This window comes from Notamacropus eugenii, chromosome 1 (genome assembly GCF_028372415.1).
Source record: "Notamacropus eugenii isolate mMacEug1 chromosome 1, mMacEug1.pri_v2, whole genome shotgun sequence".
NCBI classification, from domain to species: domain Eukaryota; kingdom Metazoa; phylum Chordata; class Mammalia; order Diprotodontia; family Macropodidae; genus Notamacropus; species Notamacropus eugenii.
The window spans coordinates 41840766-41862419 of record NC_092872.1 but is presented as its reverse complement, the minus strand read 5'-3'; the positions used below and the strand labels follow the sequence as shown (position 1 = coordinate 41862419).

At 39.7% G+C, this 21654-nt stretch overlaps 1 protein-coding gene across 3 annotated transcripts in view; it reads right to left on the bottom strand.

Annotated features, from left to right (window-relative positions):
* LOC140497018 (histone-arginine methyltransferase CARM1-like) overlaps window positions 1–21654 on the bottom strand; it is a 274761-nt gene that overhangs the window by 126725 nt on the left and 126382 nt on the right. For all 3 annotated transcript variants that reach the window (XM_072597490.1, XM_072597499.1, XM_072597508.1), the window contains one exon: window positions 5019–5125. In XM_072597490.1, coding sequence (XP_072453591.1) covers window positions 5019–5125 — 107 coding nt within the window. The remainder of the gene's footprint in view (window positions 1–5018; window positions 5126–21654) is intronic.

Here is a 21654-nt window from a genome sequence, read left to right as displayed (position 1 = left end):
TCATTTTACAGATGGGGAAACTGAGTTCCAGAATGGGGGATGATACTGAATTCAAGATCATATGACTGGTAAGTACCAGAGACAGAATGCGAAGCCTAATCATCTGGTTCCTCTATGATTGGTGGAGAATATATATTTCTAACTCACAAAATGCACGTCTTCAGTTTGATTCAATGCAACTCAATTCCACAATGTGCTTTTTAACATCTTCTATGCACAGGACTTGAAATGTTCAGAGAACTGATGGGGAATCTCCATTAAAAACAAACATGATCACAAAGCAGGTAGAGATGGGAGCTGAAAAATACCAGAGAAAGAGAAGGAAGACAAGGATGACAGGGCTTAGAGTAAAGACTGGTTCCAAGTGACATTTGCCTTGCCTTTGACTCTATAACAAAATCATACAAGACTGACAAGGGGCAGCAAGGTGGTGCAGTGGATAGAGCACCAGTGCAGGAGTCAGGAGAACCTGAGTTCAAATCTCACCTCAGACCCTTGACACTCACTAGCTGTGCGACCTTGGGCGAGTCATTTAACCCCAATTGCCTCATCCTGGGTCATCTCCAGTCATCCTGATGAATATCTGGTCTCTGGATTCAGATGGCTCTGGAGGAGAAGTGAGGCTGGTGACCTGCACAGCCCTCCCTCACTCAAAACAAAGTCAAGTGCAAGTCATGTCATTATTTCTCTGATGGAATGGTCTTCTTCGGCAATGAAGGATGAACACAAGATTGGCAAATTTCTGATATACTAAGTATCTTCCCTTTCCACTGTGGGATTTTGTCTGGGAGGGTGGAAAATATATGGTAGCCAAGAGATCCTAGCTCTAGATCTCATTTTACAGATGAGAAAACAGGCCAAGGGAGATTAAGTGACTTGACCAAAGACACAGACAGTATCAGAGGTGGGATCTGAACACAAAAGCCCCAGCTATTCAGTCCTGACCTACCTCTCAGGCTCCACACTAAATGCTGTATAATAAAACATGTACTTCTTAAAACTTGCACTTAAGTAGAAATGCTCTTTTATTAAAGAAAAGAGTACCAACAACCTTAAATCCTTCCCAGGTTTCAAAAATCTGATTTAGTATTAATGCTAATAGGACAATCACTCTTTGAGTGTGTAAAACTGCTGTAGTTTTTCTATGAAATCTGAAAAGCAATAATTTTTTCTCAGAGAGATAAGACCCTCCTGCACATAATGATTAAGTGGAACCATGTCAATGCTCTTCTCCAAGTTATCAAATTGAACATAGCTCTGGCTAAGCAGTAGTAAACCCAAGAAGTTAGGAATTCATTATTTCCACAAACTATATGGAAGGTATATATGTGTGTGTGCGTGAGTGTGTGTGTGTGTGTGTGTGTGTGTGTGTGTGTGTGAGAGAGAGAGAGAGAGAGAAAGAGAGAGAGAGAGAGAGAGAGAGAGAGAGAGAGGGAGGGAGAGAGAGACAGAGAGAGGGAGAGAGAGGGAAAGAGAGAAGAATCATAGAAAGCTGAGAATAAGGGAAACAGAGATCATGTTCAGCTCAATAAGCACTTATTAAGTATTTATTATGTGCTAAGTACCATGCTGGGGATAACCAAGATAAAATATAAAGACAAAAATAAAAAAAAAATCCTTGCTCTCAGGTAACTTACATTACATTTCTTGATGAAAGAACATAAACTCAGAGAAATACAGACAAGCAAAATACAAAGTAATTTCAGTAGGGGCCACATTAGTACTTGCAAAGGAACATGAAAGGTCTCTTGTGTGGGAGGCAGCATTTTAGCTGAGTCTAAAAGGGAGCCAGGAGTTCCAAAAAGTGGAGGTGAGGAAGGAGACCATTTCATACATGGGGGACAGCCTACTCAAACATACAAAGAAAGGAGAATGATTTACATTCAGAAAATAGCAACTAGGTCTATCTGGTTAAAGCATAGGATTCATGAGGAAGAAATAATTTGTAGTCCCTTTGGAAAGACAGGATGGAAACAGATTGCTAAGGATTTAAAGTACCAAAGCAAGTAGTTAGTATTTTATCATAAGGATAGGAAACTACTGATAAGGCTACTAGGAAGTATATAACAGATAAAGTGATGGACCTGGAGTTACGAAAATTTGAGTTCAGATCCAATCTCAGCTGTGTGACCCTGGACAAGTCAGTTTTTCAACTATAAAATGGGGATCATACCAGCACCCATTTCATAGAGCTATTGTGAAGATCAAATGAGATACCTATTTGTAAAGTGCCTGGCACATAATAAGCGCTTAATAATGCATTGCTTTCCCTGTCCTTTTTCCTTCCTTTCCCTTCCCTCCTTTCTTTTCTTTTCCTTCCCTTCCCTTCTCCCCTCTTCAGAAGGGAAGTGACAAGGTTAGATCTGGGTTTTAGGGATATTGACTTGGCAGGTGTGAGAAGGGCAGATCAGAGATGGGAGAGACTGAATACAGTCCATCAGAGACCAAAAGATACCAGAATACAGACCAATTAGAAGGCTAGCGAGACTGTCCAGGTCAGAGGTGATAAGGGTCTGAATAAGACTGGTTATAGTATGAGTGGAAAGAATAGGACAGAGGTAAGAGATGTTATGGGGTGAAAATGAAGAAATGAGGTTATGATTATTCTTGTTTTTTTCTTGTTAAGTAAATGTTTTTTGTTTAAGAGGTAATATTGTGACTGATATTGTATTTCTAAAAAAGCTCATCAGTAAGGGTTCAGGAGCTCTAGGAGTAGGGGAAATGTATCTCTTCTACAATGGGGTTTCTATTAGACACTAAGTAGTAGCTTCTCCCGAGACACCAAGCCAACACCTATCAGAAGTATTAGTGAGGTAAGTGAGCCAGTGTTAGTTCAGGAAGAGAAAAAAATTAAGGAGAGTTGTAATATATACAGATGGGGAAACTGGGGCCCGTTGAGAAGTAACTTGCCTAAAGTTTCACAAGTGATGAATACCTGAGATGAATTCAAGTTAATGTCTTCTGAGTATAGACCAGATATAGGGCACTTGACTTCTCCGCCAAAGATAGGAAATAGTATGGAGTCATGTTATATACTCTTGAGAATGTCACTTTGCTTGGGATCAGGTCTAGTGACCAGTACTTATCAGTGAGAATGTTAAGTAAACTGTGGCACAAGTGGAAGGCCTGGCAAGCCTCTGGATAATTAGGGAGTAGTTTCCCGAGGAAGAGATGCCCTAACCTATTACTGATATATAAGAAGGGCTATAGGCTTGGAATGAAATTACCATCACTCTCTTTACAAACAGAGTCCAGGTTACAGGCACTTTTTTCTGGCCCAGAACAACAGAGCTCTCCGGAAACAGTTAGTATCACCAATGGGTGAGTAGGTATGAATGACAAGGCATTAAGAGAAAGCATAAGTCTCAAGAAGATGGAATCCCTGATCAATGCTAAAGTTTTATTTTCTGCTAAAAGACCATAATCATGGATCAGATATTATCATTTTGACTATTTATAATTTTGGAAATTTAATCACCTTCTGAAGAGAAAATATGGGGAGAATGGGAAGGGTAACAAACGGATTTGGAGAAGATCAGGGTTTCAGGTTCAGTTGCCACTTAAGAGTTGTGTGGTTTGGGCATTCAGTTCTCCTCTCTGGGTCTCAGTTTGCTCATCTGTGAAATGAAGGGACTAGAAATGAGACTGGATTAGATCTTTAAGGTTCCTTTCATCTCTAATATTCTATGACTCTGTAAATTCAGAGTTAAATTGGCACTTCACAGTTTGTAAAGTGCTTTTAACACCAAACCTCTGAGGAAGGTAGTAATATAATTATACTATTTTATAGATGAGGAAACAGGCTTGCAGAGATTAAATGACTTGCCCACGGTGATACAAGTAAAGAAAGTCAAAGTTTGAACCGCATTTCTCTGGTCCAGCATCGGTCTAATACTTTTCAACAACAGCAGGTTACCTCTGTATCAGGGAGAGGACCCTTAGAGATAGTGCACAGGTGGAGCTGTGAGCATGTGGCTGGCTAGCAGACCCTCCTCACAGAAGGCAGTGTAACCAAAGCCACAGAGAGCATGCTCAAAATCACAGCTGGACATTAAGTGACTAACTTGTCTGTTGTACAAAATATCAAGATCACTGGATTTAGAGCTGGAAGAGACCTCAGGGATGATATAGTGCAACCTCCTTAATTTACAGATGAAGTAGCAAAGATATTTATATACCCAGAGTAGCAAAATGACTTGCCTAAAGTGAAATATACATGCAGTAAGTGGCAGAACCAGGATTTATGTCTAAGTAGTCTTTCTCTAAACTCAGTGCGCTTTCCACCACACCAGTATTCTATTAATTGTTTTTTATTTCCATAAAGATTCCTTTGGAACAATGTAGCTAACAAGTATGTTACCATACTAACATGTAAGTTGTGGAAAGGGAGTTGCAATATGTGGCAGTCCAGGGAAGAGATTGTTTTCCATGCGTCTTAGTGGAAGATTGAGTTAAGAGTTATTCATGACAACCTGCCATGGAATTTGAGGGGTCCTTCTGCCATGGGCTCTCTGCCAAATGGGTTACACAAGGATAGAGAAATATTTACTGCTGCTGCCCTCCACTGCTGCCATAACAAATTTCCCTGGAAGTTTAAGTTTTCAGAAAAACATTTTCCTCACAATAGCACTGTGAGATAGGGAATGCTGATGTATTTAAATACTGTTAGACATTGGGGTATGGTGGCGAATAGGATGACGACATGTAGGGGCTCACAGGTGTCCCCTGAGTAAAGAAACATTGCTTTAGGTAACTTCTCAAACTAAAGACTGAAATTCTAGACTATATGGTATTAGAGATAGAGTAAGAACCTAAAAAGACCTGGCTTCAGATCTAGATTAAATTTATCATTTACTAGACCATGAAGAAATCATTCAAACTCTCTAAGCCTCAGTTTCCTCATCCATAAATGGGCTAGTAATACCTGTAGCATCTACTTCAGAGGACAGTTGAGCAGTTCAAATGAGAACATCTCAAATCACCACATCAGTGTTAGCCACTATTATTTTCCTTCATACCTGAAAATACTGTGCAGCAGAGGCCGCCTCTGTCCGCTGACTGAACACTGAGTATTCCTTCTTCTGCTTCCGATATCTCTCTAAGGCATTTGAAAATGTACTGTATTCTGAAAGGGAAAAGTACAGGTAAAAGTCCACATACTTGGAATGGCAGGACCTACTAAGCTGCCTGCCCTTAAGAAGGACAATGGAGAAAATAATAATGGAAAGAGAGTGAATTTACCTCTTTCTAATATTTTGGGGAGGATTGGGGCAGTAGTAGAGAGGCAGCCATATTTTGCCCATTCAGAGAAAACACATGTTTATTTACATTATTCACATCCCTCCCCTGGTACTAATTTCCTGTGTGACCCTGGATAAGTTCTTAACTTAGCTGAATGACAGTTTCCTCATCTATAAAAAGAGAGGGTAGGGCTAGAGAAGGCCTCTGTGGTCCCTTCTAGCCCTATGTCTCTGAGTCAAACGTATTTTTATTATAATTTGTTTGTTCTCGCTTTCTTATTGAGGGGGAGGGAATAATAAGCATTTCTATAGTTCCCATTATATGAAAAGTACTGTGCTAAGTGGTTTACAAATATGGTGGCAGGGAGATAGGATCAGAGGGAAGGAGGATCTTTGAAAAAAAAATTAATTGATAAAACTTGTGTGAACTACTGGCACTATTAAACTTTAAAGTGAGGCATCTCAGAGACATGGTTAGATAATGTGCAGTTAAGTATCCCTGTCTAGCTAGTATGGGCCCAACACAAAGGCAGGCTTTAAGGTAGTTCAATGACAAATTCCAAAATTTAATTCAGCTAGAGTTTACCAAGCACCTGAGTGTAGATGTGGGGTAGAGAGAAATTTCAGATAAGATATTGTCCTGGGCTTAAGTGAACTCATCATCTGATTGAGGAAAACACAAACACAGGTAACAATAATACATAATAACACATTAATAACACATTAGGGAGGTATGGAAATGATGATCTTAGGAGTGAAATGATTTTATCCATAATTTTATGCAACCATCCTCCCTGTGATTTGGCCATTAAGAAACTGAGATCTAGAAAGGAAAAGTGATTTGTTTAAGGTCACAAACCTATTAAGAGGCAATTCTAAGATGTAAAATGAAGTGTTATGTTGAGGGTGATGGCAGGTGGCCAGGGAAAGAGAAAATGTAGATAGATCATTACTGACTGGGAAGAATGAACAAAGGTGCCAAAAAAACCTGAACTCAATAATTTATAGGATTTATAAATTTAGAAATGGGAGGGACCTTAGAGGTTATGAAGTATAACCCCTTTCCCATTCCAAGCCCAGTGTTCTGTCTACTACACTGGACTAACCCTTACTTGACATATGGTCTTCTTCGGCAGTGAAGGAGGAACACACACCATATACATGACACTGTGCTCCTTGCCTTTAGAGGTTAAAGTCTAAGAGAAGGAGGTGGGATATAACATACAGAAATTAAATCTGGGACAGGATAGGATCATATATTTAGAACTGGAAGGAATCTTAGGAATCATCTAGCTCAATGCTCTCATTTTAGAGAAGAGAGAACTTAGGATTCTGAGACTTGCCTAATATCTCACAAGAAGAATGCAGCAGAGCTAAGATTTGAACAGAGTCTTTGACTTCAAATCCACTTTCACCTTGACAGATGCAAATAAGGCACTCTAGGAAAATCTGAGAAGACAGACATCATTAGAGAGGTAGTGTCCCATTATCGATCTGGAGTTAAGGACATAGGCCAAAATCTTCAGCATCTCTGCAACTGACTAAGGGGCCTTGGGCAAAGATCATTTAATTATTCTGAGCCCCAGTTTTCTCCTCTGGAAAAAGAGCAGTTAGATCTAAATGACCTCTAAAGTCTCCCTAAGTTCTAAATTCTATGCTCCTCTGACTATCTCATCTCTAGGAACACTTTCAATTTTCATGACCTATGACTGTGTTTCAGCGGCTAGGATCAGGAATAGCCTTATGAAGAAGCTATCCTATGAGTGAGAGCTTGGAGAAAGATGATTGCAACATGTTAAGTGAGTGAGGGAAAATGTTCCAAACAGGAGGATAGTGGCGGCAAAAGGAAAAGAACAGTCCATAGTTTGGCTGAAATATAGATTTCATGAAAGGAAGTAAATGAGGGATAGGACTGGAAATGTAGGTTGTAGCCAGACTATACAGGGCCTAAAATGTTAGGTTAAATTGCTGCTATTTCATCCCAGAGGCAATAGGGAAAACTGCTGGTTTTTGAGCAAGTGACAGTGTATTAGGAAGTAGAAGACAGAATGGAAGCTCCTCTTGGGCAGGGGCCTTTTTATTTCTGGATGTTTTCTGCACACTCAAATGATGGTTAAATCAGTGCTTATCTAATGACGAAGGGAGATTATTTTGATAGCCTTGTGAGAACTGGGCTGGTAAGGAGAGATACATCTGCAATATTATTATAATATTTCAGGAAAGGGAAAGAAGCAAGGTGAGTGGCAGTAAGGGCAGATGGAACTGGGAGAACGTTACCAATCACTGAATCCAAAGGGGAAGGGGAAGGGGAAGGAGGCAGAAGAGTCAAAGATTATGCTTAGGTTCCAAGTGTGCATGACAGGGAACATGGCTGCATCACAATAGAAAAAGGGAGGCTGGGTGGAGACAGAAGAAGTTGCTTTCATTTAGGGATATTTTGAATTCTGGATGCTGAAGGATAATCAGGTAAAGATGTCCTACAGGCACTTTGAGAGGTGGAATGGGAGCTCAGAGGAGGTATTGAGGCTGAATCAATATATTTGCCAGAGCCATGGGGGTGTGACTTTTGAGTTGGGCTTCAAAGGATGAGGAGAAATTGATAATGAGTAAAATTAGGAGTTTCAGTTGTTCCCTCACTGGGGGTTTCATCTAAGTAAAGATTTGAGGCTTGGAAACCTTATGAGGTCCATCTGCCTCCATTCTCAATTAGTTCCTGCACATAGAGTACATCCTAGATGCAAATCGAAGAGCTAAAGTGAGGAAGAAAATGTGGGTAGAAAATCATAACTAAAATGAGAAAAAAAAGGCAGAAGATTTTGAAAATGTTTTCAAAACAGAGATTCTTAGGCTTTCTAATCTTTAAAGCACTCTACCATATACCTTAAAAGAGCGTATCATTTCCTGGTATTTAAAGCTTTCCACAGTCTGCCTCCATCCCTTCTTTCCAGCTTTACTTCACATTATTAAAGTTTTCCCAATCAGATTTCTAGGTTTTTCTCCGGAGTTAACATGTTATCCACTATTTTTGTACAGCTACACAAACAGTGCTCTCTTCTCATCTGATTTACAGAATTTACCTTACAATAGATGCTTAGTTGCAACATTCCCCTCCTCTGTAAAGGATTTCCTGATCCACACACCTCAAAATGGAAGTGTTCATTTTAACTTCGAATGTTCCTAAAGCACTTCATCTCAACCTTTCCTTTGTGCCCCTCCCCCTTATCACATCCTATCACATATTAATTTCCAGTTGTGTCTGACTCTCTGTTGAGATATTGGAGTGGTTCACCACTGTCTTCTCCAGTTCATTTTACAAATGAGGAAACTGAGGCAAACAGAGTTAAATGACTCCAGGGTCACGCAGCTAGTACATGTCTGAGATCAGATTTGAACTCAAGAAGATAAGTCTTCCTGATGCTAAGTCCAGTGCTCTATCAACTGGGCCACTTAGCTGCCCTATCTCTGTATACTTAATTATAGTTCCCCAACAGAATGTTAGATCCTTGAGGGTAGAGACTCTCATTGTTTATAGTTTTGTCCTTGACACCTGGTATAGTGTCATGAATATAGCAGATACTTAATAGATGGCTGTTTAATTTTTTAAAAAATAGGTATAACTATAAAAAAATGAAGCTGATTTTTTTTTTTTTTGCATAGTTCTTAAACAACTACTTGAGGCAATCTGATCCTCAAGCAACTCTCTAGGGGTAGTAGGCATATTATTGTCTCCATATTATTCTCTAATTCATTCTCCACAAAGCTGCCAAGTTAATATTACTAAAATTCCTCCAACACAGATCCTCAGTAGCTCTGCCTCAGCTCGAGGATATAGTGCATCTTCAGCCTGGCGTATAAGCATTTTGTGCCCTCTAAAGACTCATTACCTTTCCAGTTGCACTTCATATTACTCTCCTTCATGTGCTCTTGAGAAGCAGCTAGGTAGCCTACTGGCTGGAGTGCTGGCCCTGGAGTCAAGAAGACCTGAGTTCAAATATGGCCTCAGACATTTCTCACCAGGCAAGTTAGTAACCACTCTGGGCCTCGGATTCCTCAACAGTAAAATGAGGCTAATGAGAGCACCTAACTCCTTGGGTTGTTGTGTAGATCTAGCACAGAGCCTGATGCATAATAAATGTTTGTTCCCTTTTCCCCTTTCTCTTCAAGTCAAACTAGCCTGATGGCTGTTCTTGCTTCTGTGCCTTTGTCTAGGTGGGTGTCCTCCTCTCAAATGTTTTCCCCTCTCTGCCCATTCCTAGCTTCCTTCAAAGGACAATTCAGGTGCCACCTCTTATGCAAAGCTTTGCCTGGTTCCTCTGGTCTCTTGTTAGCACTCTATCCCCATCTTGAAATGTCTTGAATATCATTTCTACATTTCTATATTCTTCTGTGAGTTCATTTAGTCTTCCCATTAAAATTTAAACTCCCTGAGGGCAGGGGTTCTTTTCTTTTTGTCCCTGGAGCCATAGTGCCTCACATATGTTAAGTGCTTAATAAGTGTTTAATTAAATTGAAAGAAGTTTTTAAATTAAATTAAAAAGAGGAAATCTAAATTGAATTACCCAAGGCCATACAACTGGTAATTAGCAGAGTGATACTGACAAATCCAGGTCTTCTGATGCCAATTTCCATGAACATATCACAATATCATGGCAAACTCTATGCCCCAAGTATACAAGGTCAGCTATCATTATTCTCTCTATTCCAGGGATGAGGGAACCAAGTGATTCTATCTATATATTCATTTATGGCCGTGGTCATGACTAGAAGTCTACCCTTTTGAATTTCTGGTCTTAAAGTATATGATTTTCTATTTAGGACACATATTTACATTCCTGGACCTGGCCTGTGAGGACACATCATTTCTTTCTTTTGCCCTATTGCATTTACTTAAAAAGAGTAAATGGAAGAAATTTTTATCTGCAGCTCTTAAATACTTGCTATTTTAAGTGATCCTGTTTCAGGGTCTGCTTGTGCAGTCAGCGTGAGGCTCCTTCTTTGTTGTAAAAGGGTAAAAATGCCTAATTGTTGACAGAGGTGACCGCACTAAGGATTAGAGAGGCTAGCATTTATGTAAGTGCTTTACTAATGTTAACTCATTTGACCCTGGTGCTATTATTATCTAAATTTATAGATGAAGAAGCTGAGTGTAAGGGATGTTAAGTGACTCAGGTCTTCCTTACTCTTAAGTCCTCTGTTCTATCCGTTGAACCATCTGGTTGTCCAGACATGATAACAGAAAGTAGACATTTGCCAATAAGACTAAGACATCATTGTATTCTTTGCATCAGTCCTGAATCATACCAAACACTATCCATTCTTCTCTGTGTGTGTGTGTGTGTGTGTGTGTGTGTGTATGTATCATTTGATCATGGAAGCTTTGATCAATTTAACTAATCCTCAATCAACCTGAGAAGTTTACAAGGCATAAAACTTTTTTGCAGGCATCTGAGTGGCACCCTCCCATGTAGAGGTGAGCATGTCCACTGGGTACACTGCTGATTCCTGCTTTATTTCAAGTGATCAGAGTTGTCTCCAAAATGAATGGCTGGATGGGACTCAAAAGGATGGACTATCTTGTCTTAGCTTCCTTCCCTATGGTTTATAAAAGCTGAGAAATCATTTTCTTTCTTAGACTTACTTCCTTTTCACCCTCTCCTACTAAGAAAACTGACTGTGGCAACAGAGTAGACCTGCTTCAGAGGGAAGGGAAGCCTATGCTCTTTCTGCCCTCTCCTCCTCTTGGGAACTGGAAATGGCTGCCCTGAGGTAGGGACACATGGGATGTTTTTGCTGACAGGAAGTATCCTGAGAGTGGACTTTTTCAGTTGAACTGATAGTTGAAGAGATGGCAGTACCAGGGTGTTACTAGATTTCCGCAGAAGCACATGATGGAAGCAGACTGCATCCAGTTGACCTGAGAAGGTCAACTTGAGAGCTGCCTCTTGAGTAGCATCAATTTGTAGAATTTCAACTTCAAGAATCTGGGGATTGGACCTTCTGTCAGAAAGGGGAGATTTCCCAGTGCTGAACAGAATTTTCCCACATGGTTCTTGAGCAGCATTCTACTTGTAGAGCATTAAGTAAGTAAAAGCAGTAAGTCCCATCCAGTTATTCAGCGAGTGATGGTCTGATAGGACATTACTTATTTATCAGTCCCAAAGTATGCTTGCCTTTAGTGAGAAGTGTATCCAACCCAACAGGGTGACATTACAAGGCTAGAAGGGAATATGTAGGACCCTATGGGAGAGCTAAAGACCTAACAGGGTGTTGCTCTAGTGGCAACCTCAAGTTCAGTTCTTCCTTAGGGTAGCTGATGGACTTAGTGAGCACTTTATATGTTTCTACTTCTGTGCCCTTTGTGTCTTCATTTTCTGTGAAATGTACTACCCATATTCATTGCTTCCTTGAGTATGTCTATGGGAGAGGGTACCTTGTAATCAGGCAAATGTTTAACAACTGGGTCTCCAGGAAAAAAATACATATAACATACTTTCTAGTTTAATCTGCATTATTAGCATTTTTGAACTATTATCTTAAGTCTAGAAGACAATAAAAAAAACCAAAAAATTAAGCCCTAATTTGTAGCATCTGCTGATATCCAGGGTGTAAATGTTCACAATGAAAATTTAACAACCAGCTGGTACAAATCAACTCTAACACACCTTTGTGCGTATTCCATAGTTAGGAAAACCCAGACACGAGACAAATGTAAGCTATATTTAGAGATTTTCCTAGAGTTACTAATTCTAAGTGAGAAGAATGGACCCATATAGGAGAAGACTTTTGCGGTCAGCCCCCAGAACTGGACTTGACTAGTGTGAAGCCAGAGTACTGAGCCACAGGCTATGTAGGAAGTGATAAAAATTACTCTAGCTCCTTAAATAGCATAATGGAACATATTATAACATTATTCTATTATAAACAAGAATGCAGTGCAAGACAAATATTTCCTAGATTTACTCTAATGACATTTAATTAGCAAATTACAATAAGGGTCTTTTTCTAGGGCAGTCTGTGCCCTGAGCAGCCTAACAGACAGGTAAGAGTTAATTAAATAAGGCTGTGGTTCTACATATTAAACATCCAAGAGGCAGAGGAAAGAATAGCAAGAATAAGGATTCTGAGCCACAAGAGGCACAGCCTATAAAAGCTAAGAGCAGAGATGGCATCAAATACATAGGGATGAGACTAGCTGGATCAAAAAAGCTGAGAACCAAAACATTCAATGAGAGGGGTGGAGTCAAACTGCATGATGATCTGCCATACATACCTCTACTAGAAGAGGCAGTGTATGTACCCAAGAACCTTGGGAATATCAGTGCCCCCTAGGCTAATAACTATTTACAGTCCAGGTCCCAAAGCCATCATACAAGGGATGGAGGAATGTGACCTAGTAACTGCTACTACACGTATTACAGTCTGCCTCATTAGCTGAGTACCAACAAACAAGGCTTTTGAACCCCAAATCTTTGGCACTATCAAATTATTCAATATCAGAAACAAATATGATTTTATCAATGCAAATGATAACGAAGAAGATGCATTACCCTCTGCCTTAATACTATACCTTAAGGACCACTGGTCCTTTCCACCTGCCTTGCAGTTGAACCAGTGTATATGTGTTGGCTTTCCTTTATTACAAGGATTTTTCACTGTTGGAGTTGTTTTGTGTGTCGCTGGACCCCTCTGGCAGTCTGGTCCAAGCCTATGGACTCCTTTTCAGAGTAGTGTTAGTAAATGCATTCAGTTAAATGGATTGGATTACAAAGGAAATCAATTACTCCACAATAACAACCTGTAGATAGGAAGACTGTGATCACATGCAGTCTGGTAATAAGTCTAATCACTGGAGTAATTCAGAAGCAGTGATGGACACAAATCATATTCTGGGATATCTGCAATAACTATAACATGATATGAAAATATCTGTGATTTCTATTGGTGGCAAAGTCACAGGTACTAGTAATTTTACTGTTGTTCATGTTGATAGTTGAAAGAAATGGAGCAGCTAGGTGGTGCAGTGGATAGAGCACCAGTGCAGGAGTCAAGATGACTTGAGTTCAGATCTCACCTCAGACACTTGACCCTCACTAGCTGTGTGACCTTGGGTAAGTCACTTAACCCCAACTGCCTCATCCTGGGTCATCTCCAGTCATCCTGATGAATATCTAGTCTCTGGATTCAGATGGCTCTGGAGGAGAAGTGAGGTTGGTGACCTGCACAGCCCTCCCTCACTCAAAACAAAGTCAAGAGCAAGTCATATCATTATTTCTCTGATGGTATGGTCTTCAGCAATGAAGGACGAACACACACACAGTTGAAAGAAATGCTAAATTTCAGTTAGTAGTTAATAAAAATAAAAATGTAATTTTTTCCCATCTAAGCCCACAAACACCCAGAAATCTATCCTCAGACTAGGATAAGCACTCCTGTCCTATTAGAATATGAACTCCTCAAGAATAAGTACTATTTGTATCCCCAGCACTTAGAACAGTGCTTGGCACACAGTAAATGCTTAAAAATATTTTCTTTTTCATCCATCCATCCATCCAGTCATTAATCCATTCATGCACCAGTCTTATTCCTTTCTGTTTCTTGAAGGCAAAGGGCTACCAGGCACCAGGACTGTAGGATTTCACTTATAAAAGGTTCTCAAAGTATAGATTTAGCTGAATGTCATTTCTCTTCCTTTTAAGATTATAAACAATTGAGGGTAAGGATTACGTAATTTTTTACCTTTGTCTCTCCAGTGTCCAGCATAGTGCTTTGCATATGCTAAGAACTTAATAATTATTCACTAAATTCAACTAAACAAATATTCATTAAGAACTTGCCACATGCCAGGTACTGTTAGACTTAGGGCTAACAATAACAAAAAATGAAACAGTCTTTGCTCTCAACAAAGCTTATGTTCCATTTAGGAGAACAATCTATTCTCAGGTAAATTAATGCAAAATATATACAAAGTAGATTCAGGGAGGGGTTTTACTGATATGTGTGTGTGTGTGCGCGCGCCGCGCGCACGTATGTGAGCATAAATTGGAGATAGCATTATTTAGGGGATGGTACTCAACAAAAAGTTTGAAGGAACTGGATTGAATTGAAAGAGACAGCTCATTCAAAGTTCAGGTTGATTTTTCCCTAACACAAATTTTTTATTCTTGGGATTATCCTAGTGAAAATTCCTGGGAAGCATTTGTAAAAGAAATTCCTCTTGGACCAAGGAAGAAACTTTTTAAGTGTAGACCTCAGTTGCCTTATATGTAAAATACGGGGGTGGGGCTAGATGATTTCTAAAGTCCCATCCACTTTTATTTAGCATACTTTGAACTAAGAAATTGAAATGTGTCAATTTGGCTTCTCTTCTGGAACCTCTACACTTAACAACTAAATATTTGATCACTTTACTTAACATACAACCTCAAAGGTTTTGGAATAAATCAAATCATACCACAAACACTAGGTTGTGGGATTCGGGGAAGAGCAGCTCAGGATCATATATGGACATATCACATATGGTTATATTATAAGACTCATAGATATAAATGGACCTGATCTAACCTATCTGCAAACGGTCAGGCAAAATTTAATTTTTTTACTATCATTGGTATTGTCATCATTGTCATCATCATCATCATCATCACCATCATCTCTCACAGCTCATTTCCTCATTTTAGGAATAATAACTATAATCCTTCAGGATTATCAATGCACATAAAATGCTTTTATATTCTCAAAACTGTATAGAAATTTCTACTATCATCATCCTGAGCCCCATGATTGAAGAGTCATTTCATTTGGCCAGAAGGTCTTTTTATCCTATGAAGTTTTGTATTTACTAGCCTGAATGCTAACATAGTCCTACCATCTTAATACTACCTAAAAGCTCTACTTAAACATTCTTCCCTGTCTCCCATCCTCTCCTCCCCTGCCAATAATTTTTCTCCATTATAGATGGCTTTCCACGTGATGACTAACCCTGTTCTGAACAGCCAACATGAAAACATTCTATCCAACAGCCTTGGGCCCATATGCTGAGCACAGATGGGAGCAGCGCTATCTTCACAGTAGCAGCTGCCCAGAAGCCAGAGTGAAGAGGAAGGAGCTAGGAAGAAAAAAAAAATAAAAACCAAGGAACACAAGGGAAGAGGAGAAAAAAATGAGCAATCATGAGCAAAAAATGAAAAAACTCACTATTCTCAACCAGTGATCCTAGTGGATAAAAAGTGAAGGCTTTTATCATTCATTTCTCAGCAATGAGTCATTCTGTAACATACGAATCCTTATAGCAAGGGAATACCTTGAAAGGACATATCTAGCCTTAGATAAAATAATACAGGTAATAATCTGACATTTGTTGTTGTTAAGATGTGTCTGACACTTTGCAATCCCTTTTTGAGGTTTTCTTACCAAAGGTACTGGAGCAGTTTGCCATTTCCTTCTCCAGTTCATTTTACAGATGAGGAAACTGAGGCAAACAGGGTTAAGTGACATGCCTAGGATCACATAGCTTGTAAGTGTCTGAGGCCAGATTTGAACTCAGGAAGATGAATTTTCCTGATTCCAGGTCATGTACCACCTAGCTTTCCAATAGCAAGCACCTTAAAACTTATAAAGCACTTTTACCCTAGGAAGTAGAGAAGGATGATCATTTCTGCTTTACAACTGAGGAAAACAAGGTCCAGAATAAGTTATGTCTTCAGGAATACAAAGTTAGTACATGTCAGAACAGTTATTTGAACATGAGTCTATCCTGACTCCAAGAACTGTGCTCTTATCATAGTCCAAGGGATAAGCGATTCAAAGAGAATATGTACTCTGTCCCTCCCAGCTGAACTTCCAGCTGCAGGAAATTCCTGCAGATTCAGGAGAACTTAGTAATAGTGAGCCAGCCTCAAGCATCCTATCATGACATTTTTGTTTCTATGCTCCCTGGTATTGCTACTTCTACCACTACTCCCTCCCAATGGGACTTCCAGTTTTCTCCTTGGAGCCATGCTGATTGGTGGGAGTTTATTACTTCTAGATCGCCTCAGCCGCCTGCCCATGCCATCTCCCTGCCTTTCCACTGTAACTGACTGCTTCCTTGTTGTCTCCTGCTTGCTCTGGGCACAGTAGCTAAATCAATATTACCGCTGCTACTGGAAAGGGCTTGGCATTAACTTTTCTATGAATCTACCCATCGGCCTTGTGATTTCATCATTTGCTGGAGATTACCCCACCACCCAGATGTACTGTCTCCCCATACTAGTATATAAGCTCCATGAGGGTAGCAATTGCTTCTCGTTTGTCTGGCAAATAGTCTGGTGTCTGGCACATAGTAAGTGCTTAGTTGATGCTCATTTGTTTCTTTATATTTGTCTGTTTTTAAGGCTATAGATAAAGGTATGCGAATTCTACCCAAGGACACTCTACAGTCTACACTGCTGGTAAATTTATTTTTTAGTTAACTGGATAACAGGACACTTTTCTGAAATTTTCCATTCTTTTAGTCTAGTAGAAAGAGCACTGGCACTAGAGTCAGAAACTCTGGTTCAAATTCTGCTTCAAATACTTACCAAATGACCTGGGGGAAGGCATAACCTCCCTGGACCTTTGTATGCCCATATGTAAAATGAGGGGGTTAAGCTTAAATGACCTCTGAGGATCCCCTCCAGGTGTAAATCTATGAATAAATTAATGAAAAAAACATTTATTAGGTGCAACACTAAGCACTAGGTAAATATAACATAAAAATGAGCACAAAGCACTATGCTGTGTTGAGGGTAAAAACAGAAAAATTAAGATAGCCCCTATGGGCAGCGAGGTGGTACTAGCCAGTGCTGGGCCTAGACTCAGGAAGACTCACCTTCCTGAGTTCAAATCTGGCCTCAGACACCTTGTAGCTGTGTGACCCTAGGTGAGTCACTTAACCCTGTTTGCCTCAGTTTCCTCATTTGTCAAATAAGCTGGGGAAGGACATGGCAAACCACTCCAGTATCTTTGCCAAGAAATGGTGTTGAACTGGACTGAAAAATGACTGCACATGAACACAGTGACACATACTTATACGTGTTTTTACACTTCTCAGTCCTACCCACGTTATAGGCATATGGCTGTTCAGAAAATCTCTACTTCAACCTTATTTACCGTATAACCTTGAATAGGCCACATATTGTTGGCTCAATTTAAATACACGTCTTGAACATTTTCACACCTCCAGTATTTTTCATTATCTAACACTTCTAAGTGACATCTGTCATTTTCACAGGAGCGTAGATTTTTCAAGTCTACATTTTATGTTAGAGGATCTCTAAAGTCCCTTCTAGCTCTAATGTTGGTACCATTGGTACCAACCTTGGGCTCACTCTTGCCAGTGAAAGGGACCTTGTAAAACACTCATCTCAAGACAGAATTTCATAATTTAAAAATGGAAAAGGCCATAGAGATCATCAAGGCAAATCTGCTCATTTTACAGAGAAGGAAACCAAAACTCCGAGAAGTGACTTATTTAAGATCACACAAAAAACAACAGTGTCGGGACCTGAAACCATGACTTCCAACATTTTTTCTTTCCACTTAACTATAGAGACTATCAAATGTAGCTTTAAAAACCCTGCCCAATTCCAACAATTTTTCTATATGTAAAATCTGGCACAGTCACTCATTTGGTCAACTGCTATTTATTACTACTATGTGCTAAGCATGGGGGATATAAAGAAGAGCAAAAACCAGCCTCTACTCTTAAGGAACTCAGAGTAGGTAGTTAGGTGACTTAGAGAATGGAGAGCTAAGCCTGAAGATGGAAAGACGTGAGTTCAGGTCCAGCCTCTGAATCTTCCTGCTTGTGGGACCCTGACCAAGTCATTTAACTCGGTTTTCTCAACTATAAAATGAGGATAATAACAGCTATTGCCTTGTAGAATTGCTGTGAGAGCCATCTGAGATAATATTTGTAAAGTTTTCAATACAGTCACTGGTACATATGTGGATACTTTAAAGGCCAACTTTATTTATATGATGGGACATAGCTGTGAAATGCTAGAGGTTAAGGGTAGCACACAGTTCAAATACTTATGTCTGAGAAAGACTGGTTCTTTTTCTCCAGAAAGATGTTTTGCAGTCCTAGAGGCCAAGAGGCAGAGTTATGTTATAACATTTTTCTTGGTATGATTCATCACAGATCATTAAATTAACCTTATCTCATTACTGATTTTCCCTGACGCATCAGTTTCTTCACCTGAAAAATGGGAATAAGACTTGTATTATCTACTTCACAAGGCTGCAGAAAGCTCTTTTGTCGTGTCCTATAAACAGTTATAATCAGTAATAAAAATAATATTTTAAAATTATTCTATATGCTATGCTTGGTCAGTTATTTGGGGGGAAAGAAGGATGCCAAGGCAGTCTTTGATAAAAGGAGTTAAAGAGAAACATGCCATATCTGGATTTATAACTGAGAAATGGTTCTAATATGAACTGTAACAGCTGGCACAATGGTCTGAAGGAACAGGAGCAACAGAAATTTCATGCTCTTCAATACAAAGAGAGGACCCAGACTTGTGGCAGGGTCTGAAGAGTAGGGAGAGACCAGGTGTCACTTGGATGGAGAGGTAGATACTGCGATGTGTGGAGTAATCTCATTCACTCTTAGGAAACACTCATTACTAATTAATGATAGCTAACATTTATATAGAATTATGCCAAGTGTTTTACAAGTATTATCTCATTTTAATCCTCACAACAAACCTGGGAGGTAAGTACTATATTATCCCCATTTTACAGATGAATAAACTGAGGCAAATAGAAGTTAAGTGACTTGCCCAGAATTACCCAGCTCATAAGTGTCTGAGGACAAGTTTGGACTCAGGTCTTCCAGACTCTAGGTCTGTTGCTTTATACACTGTACCACCTAACAGCAGGTCAAATTGGTTGCCTTACAAATAATTGTTGACTAACATGACCAACCTGTGGACTGATGGACAGAAGATGAAGATGGTCTCTATATGCGACCAGAGCCTGAGCCTACTGGGACTTTGGGTTCATCATGACTGAAGTCTGTAGAGATTATCCTAGCCTCATGTGGCTGCCTTTCCCACTGACCCTTTTAGATTTGCCTGCACTTTCCAAAATTGGCTGATTTTGCAGTATCACCATTCTGATGGAGATGTTAATGAACAGTCAAATAACCACGAGGCTGGCAACAGAGATGGAGGAAGGGAGAAGTGTTTACATGATTCAGATCAGTGGTCTCCAAACTTTTGATTGTACAATTCTATCAATAAAACATTTTTTGACTATGCATTCCAAATATGTGTATATTTGCTTATTTAAAAAGAATGAGATAATGATGAAGTAACATTTGACCCTAGAGTCAATAGAGAACCGATATAATTTATTGAGTAGGAGAGTGACATGGTCTGACTGTATGCTGGGAAAATCACTCTGGTAACTGATTTGAGGTGGATAGAATGGGAAAGGGAAGAGGAATTGGGAGGATACTGCAATAGTCTGAGAGGTGATAAAGGTCTGAATTTGTTTGGGGGCAGGGGAGAATAGATGAAAGCTATCATAGAGGTAGAAATGACATGATTCAGCAACTGATTGGATATATAGAGTGAGGGAGAGTGAGGTGAGGAAAGCATTGAGGTTAACTGGAAAGATGGTGGTATCCTCAACAGAAATGGGGAGGTTCTGGAAGAGAATCAGGTTTTAGGGAAAACAGTGCAATAAGACAGGAAACTCATATCCTAACCCCTCTATGTCTGTGCATTCTGGGAAACTGTCTTACTCAAAATGAAAAGGAGGTGTGTATGCATGGTTATTTCTTATTGGTCATCACTGCAAGCAAGTATCCTCCAAGAAGCGTCTGCTACAGCACCCAGGTGATTTGAGAGTGAGGGCAGGTATGAGCAGGGTAGATAGTAATTTTTTCATTAGCACCTATGCAGCTGCAACTGTGAGTAATAGGAACTCAGGCTATAACTGCCCTGAAGAGTTAATGATTGTTTCAGAAGGTATTAGGTCAGGGGGAAATGATGGAAATTCCCAAAGAAGAAGGTGAAGACAAAATGGAGGGGTATCAGAGATTGAAAGTAGCTGTAAGGTGTGGTGGTGTTGGAGACAACACCTACAACTGGCTACAGCTAAAGGCAGTGGGATAAAATATATCCTCCACCCCTGACCGACCACTTAGGTGCCAGCAGGAACAAAGCACAAACACAATGTCTTGACTAGTCTAGATAACCAAGAGAATCTAAGATGGAGAACTGGCTTTCTGCTGGTCTTTTCTTAGTTGTGTGGCCAGCCAGAGGCAGTCCTTCTGGTTATGCTCATCCATTTCTCCCCCACTCCTACCACCTAGCTTCCCTTCCCCACTCCCAGAGCATAAGTTAGACTCAGAAGACCTGCCTTCTAGTCCTAGCCCTGTCCCTTACCTATTTGACTTTGGGCCAGTGACTTCACTTGTCTGAATCATAGGCTAAAGGTCATTCTTGGCAAAGAAAAACAGCAATAAAATGAGAGTTGACCAGATCTTCCCTGTTTCTGCTTTCATCACATTTACCCTAACAAATCCTGACTAACCCTTTTTGGACCCTCCTCTTTTTCTTTATCAATTGCCCTCCATTTATGTTTCTGGCTTTCCTTGACAGCTTCATCCCATCCTGAACTTTAGCATGTAACATTATTTTTACAAAATCATGTCACTCTTGAATATTTTTATTTACTTTGCTTCCATCTTTTATAGTAGCCCTTTAAAGTCCGAGTTGGTCAATGATTCTCTCAGTAGATATATGCAGGTCTCTCTAGAGAAAACTCCCTTTCTTCCTCCACTAAATTATTTCTTTTTACAATTTCAGAATTTCATTCTTGAGAGCTCTTCCATTCATCCTCGGTTGATTTTACTTCCCCTGTAGAACTGTAAGTCATGGGATCCTATCTATACCTATGTTATCCCTTAAAATCCATTCTGGCAACCTGGTGCTGCAGTAGATAAGAGTGGTGGGTCTGGAGTCACAAAGACCTGAATTCAAATTTGGTCTCAGATGCTGACTAGCTATGTAAGGCTGGGCAAGTTACTTAATCTCTCCAAGACTCAGTCTCCTTGTTTGTAAAATGAGAATTATAATAGCACCTACTTTCCAGGGAAGCTGTGAGGATCAAATGAGAAATTTGTAAAGTGCTTATCACAATGCCTGGTATGTAGTAGGTACATAATAAATACTTGTTTCCTTCCTTTCTTAACTATTACAAATTATGAGGCATGCCACACTCTCATCCATAAAGGCTGTAATCATTCCTACCTTAGCAACCAATTGCAACTTTAGCAACTAACCCTAGTGAATGATAATCAAATCCAGAACAGATGTCAACAAGGAAATAGGTATTTATTAAGTCTTATTATGTGCCAACCACCATGTTAAGTGCTGGGGAT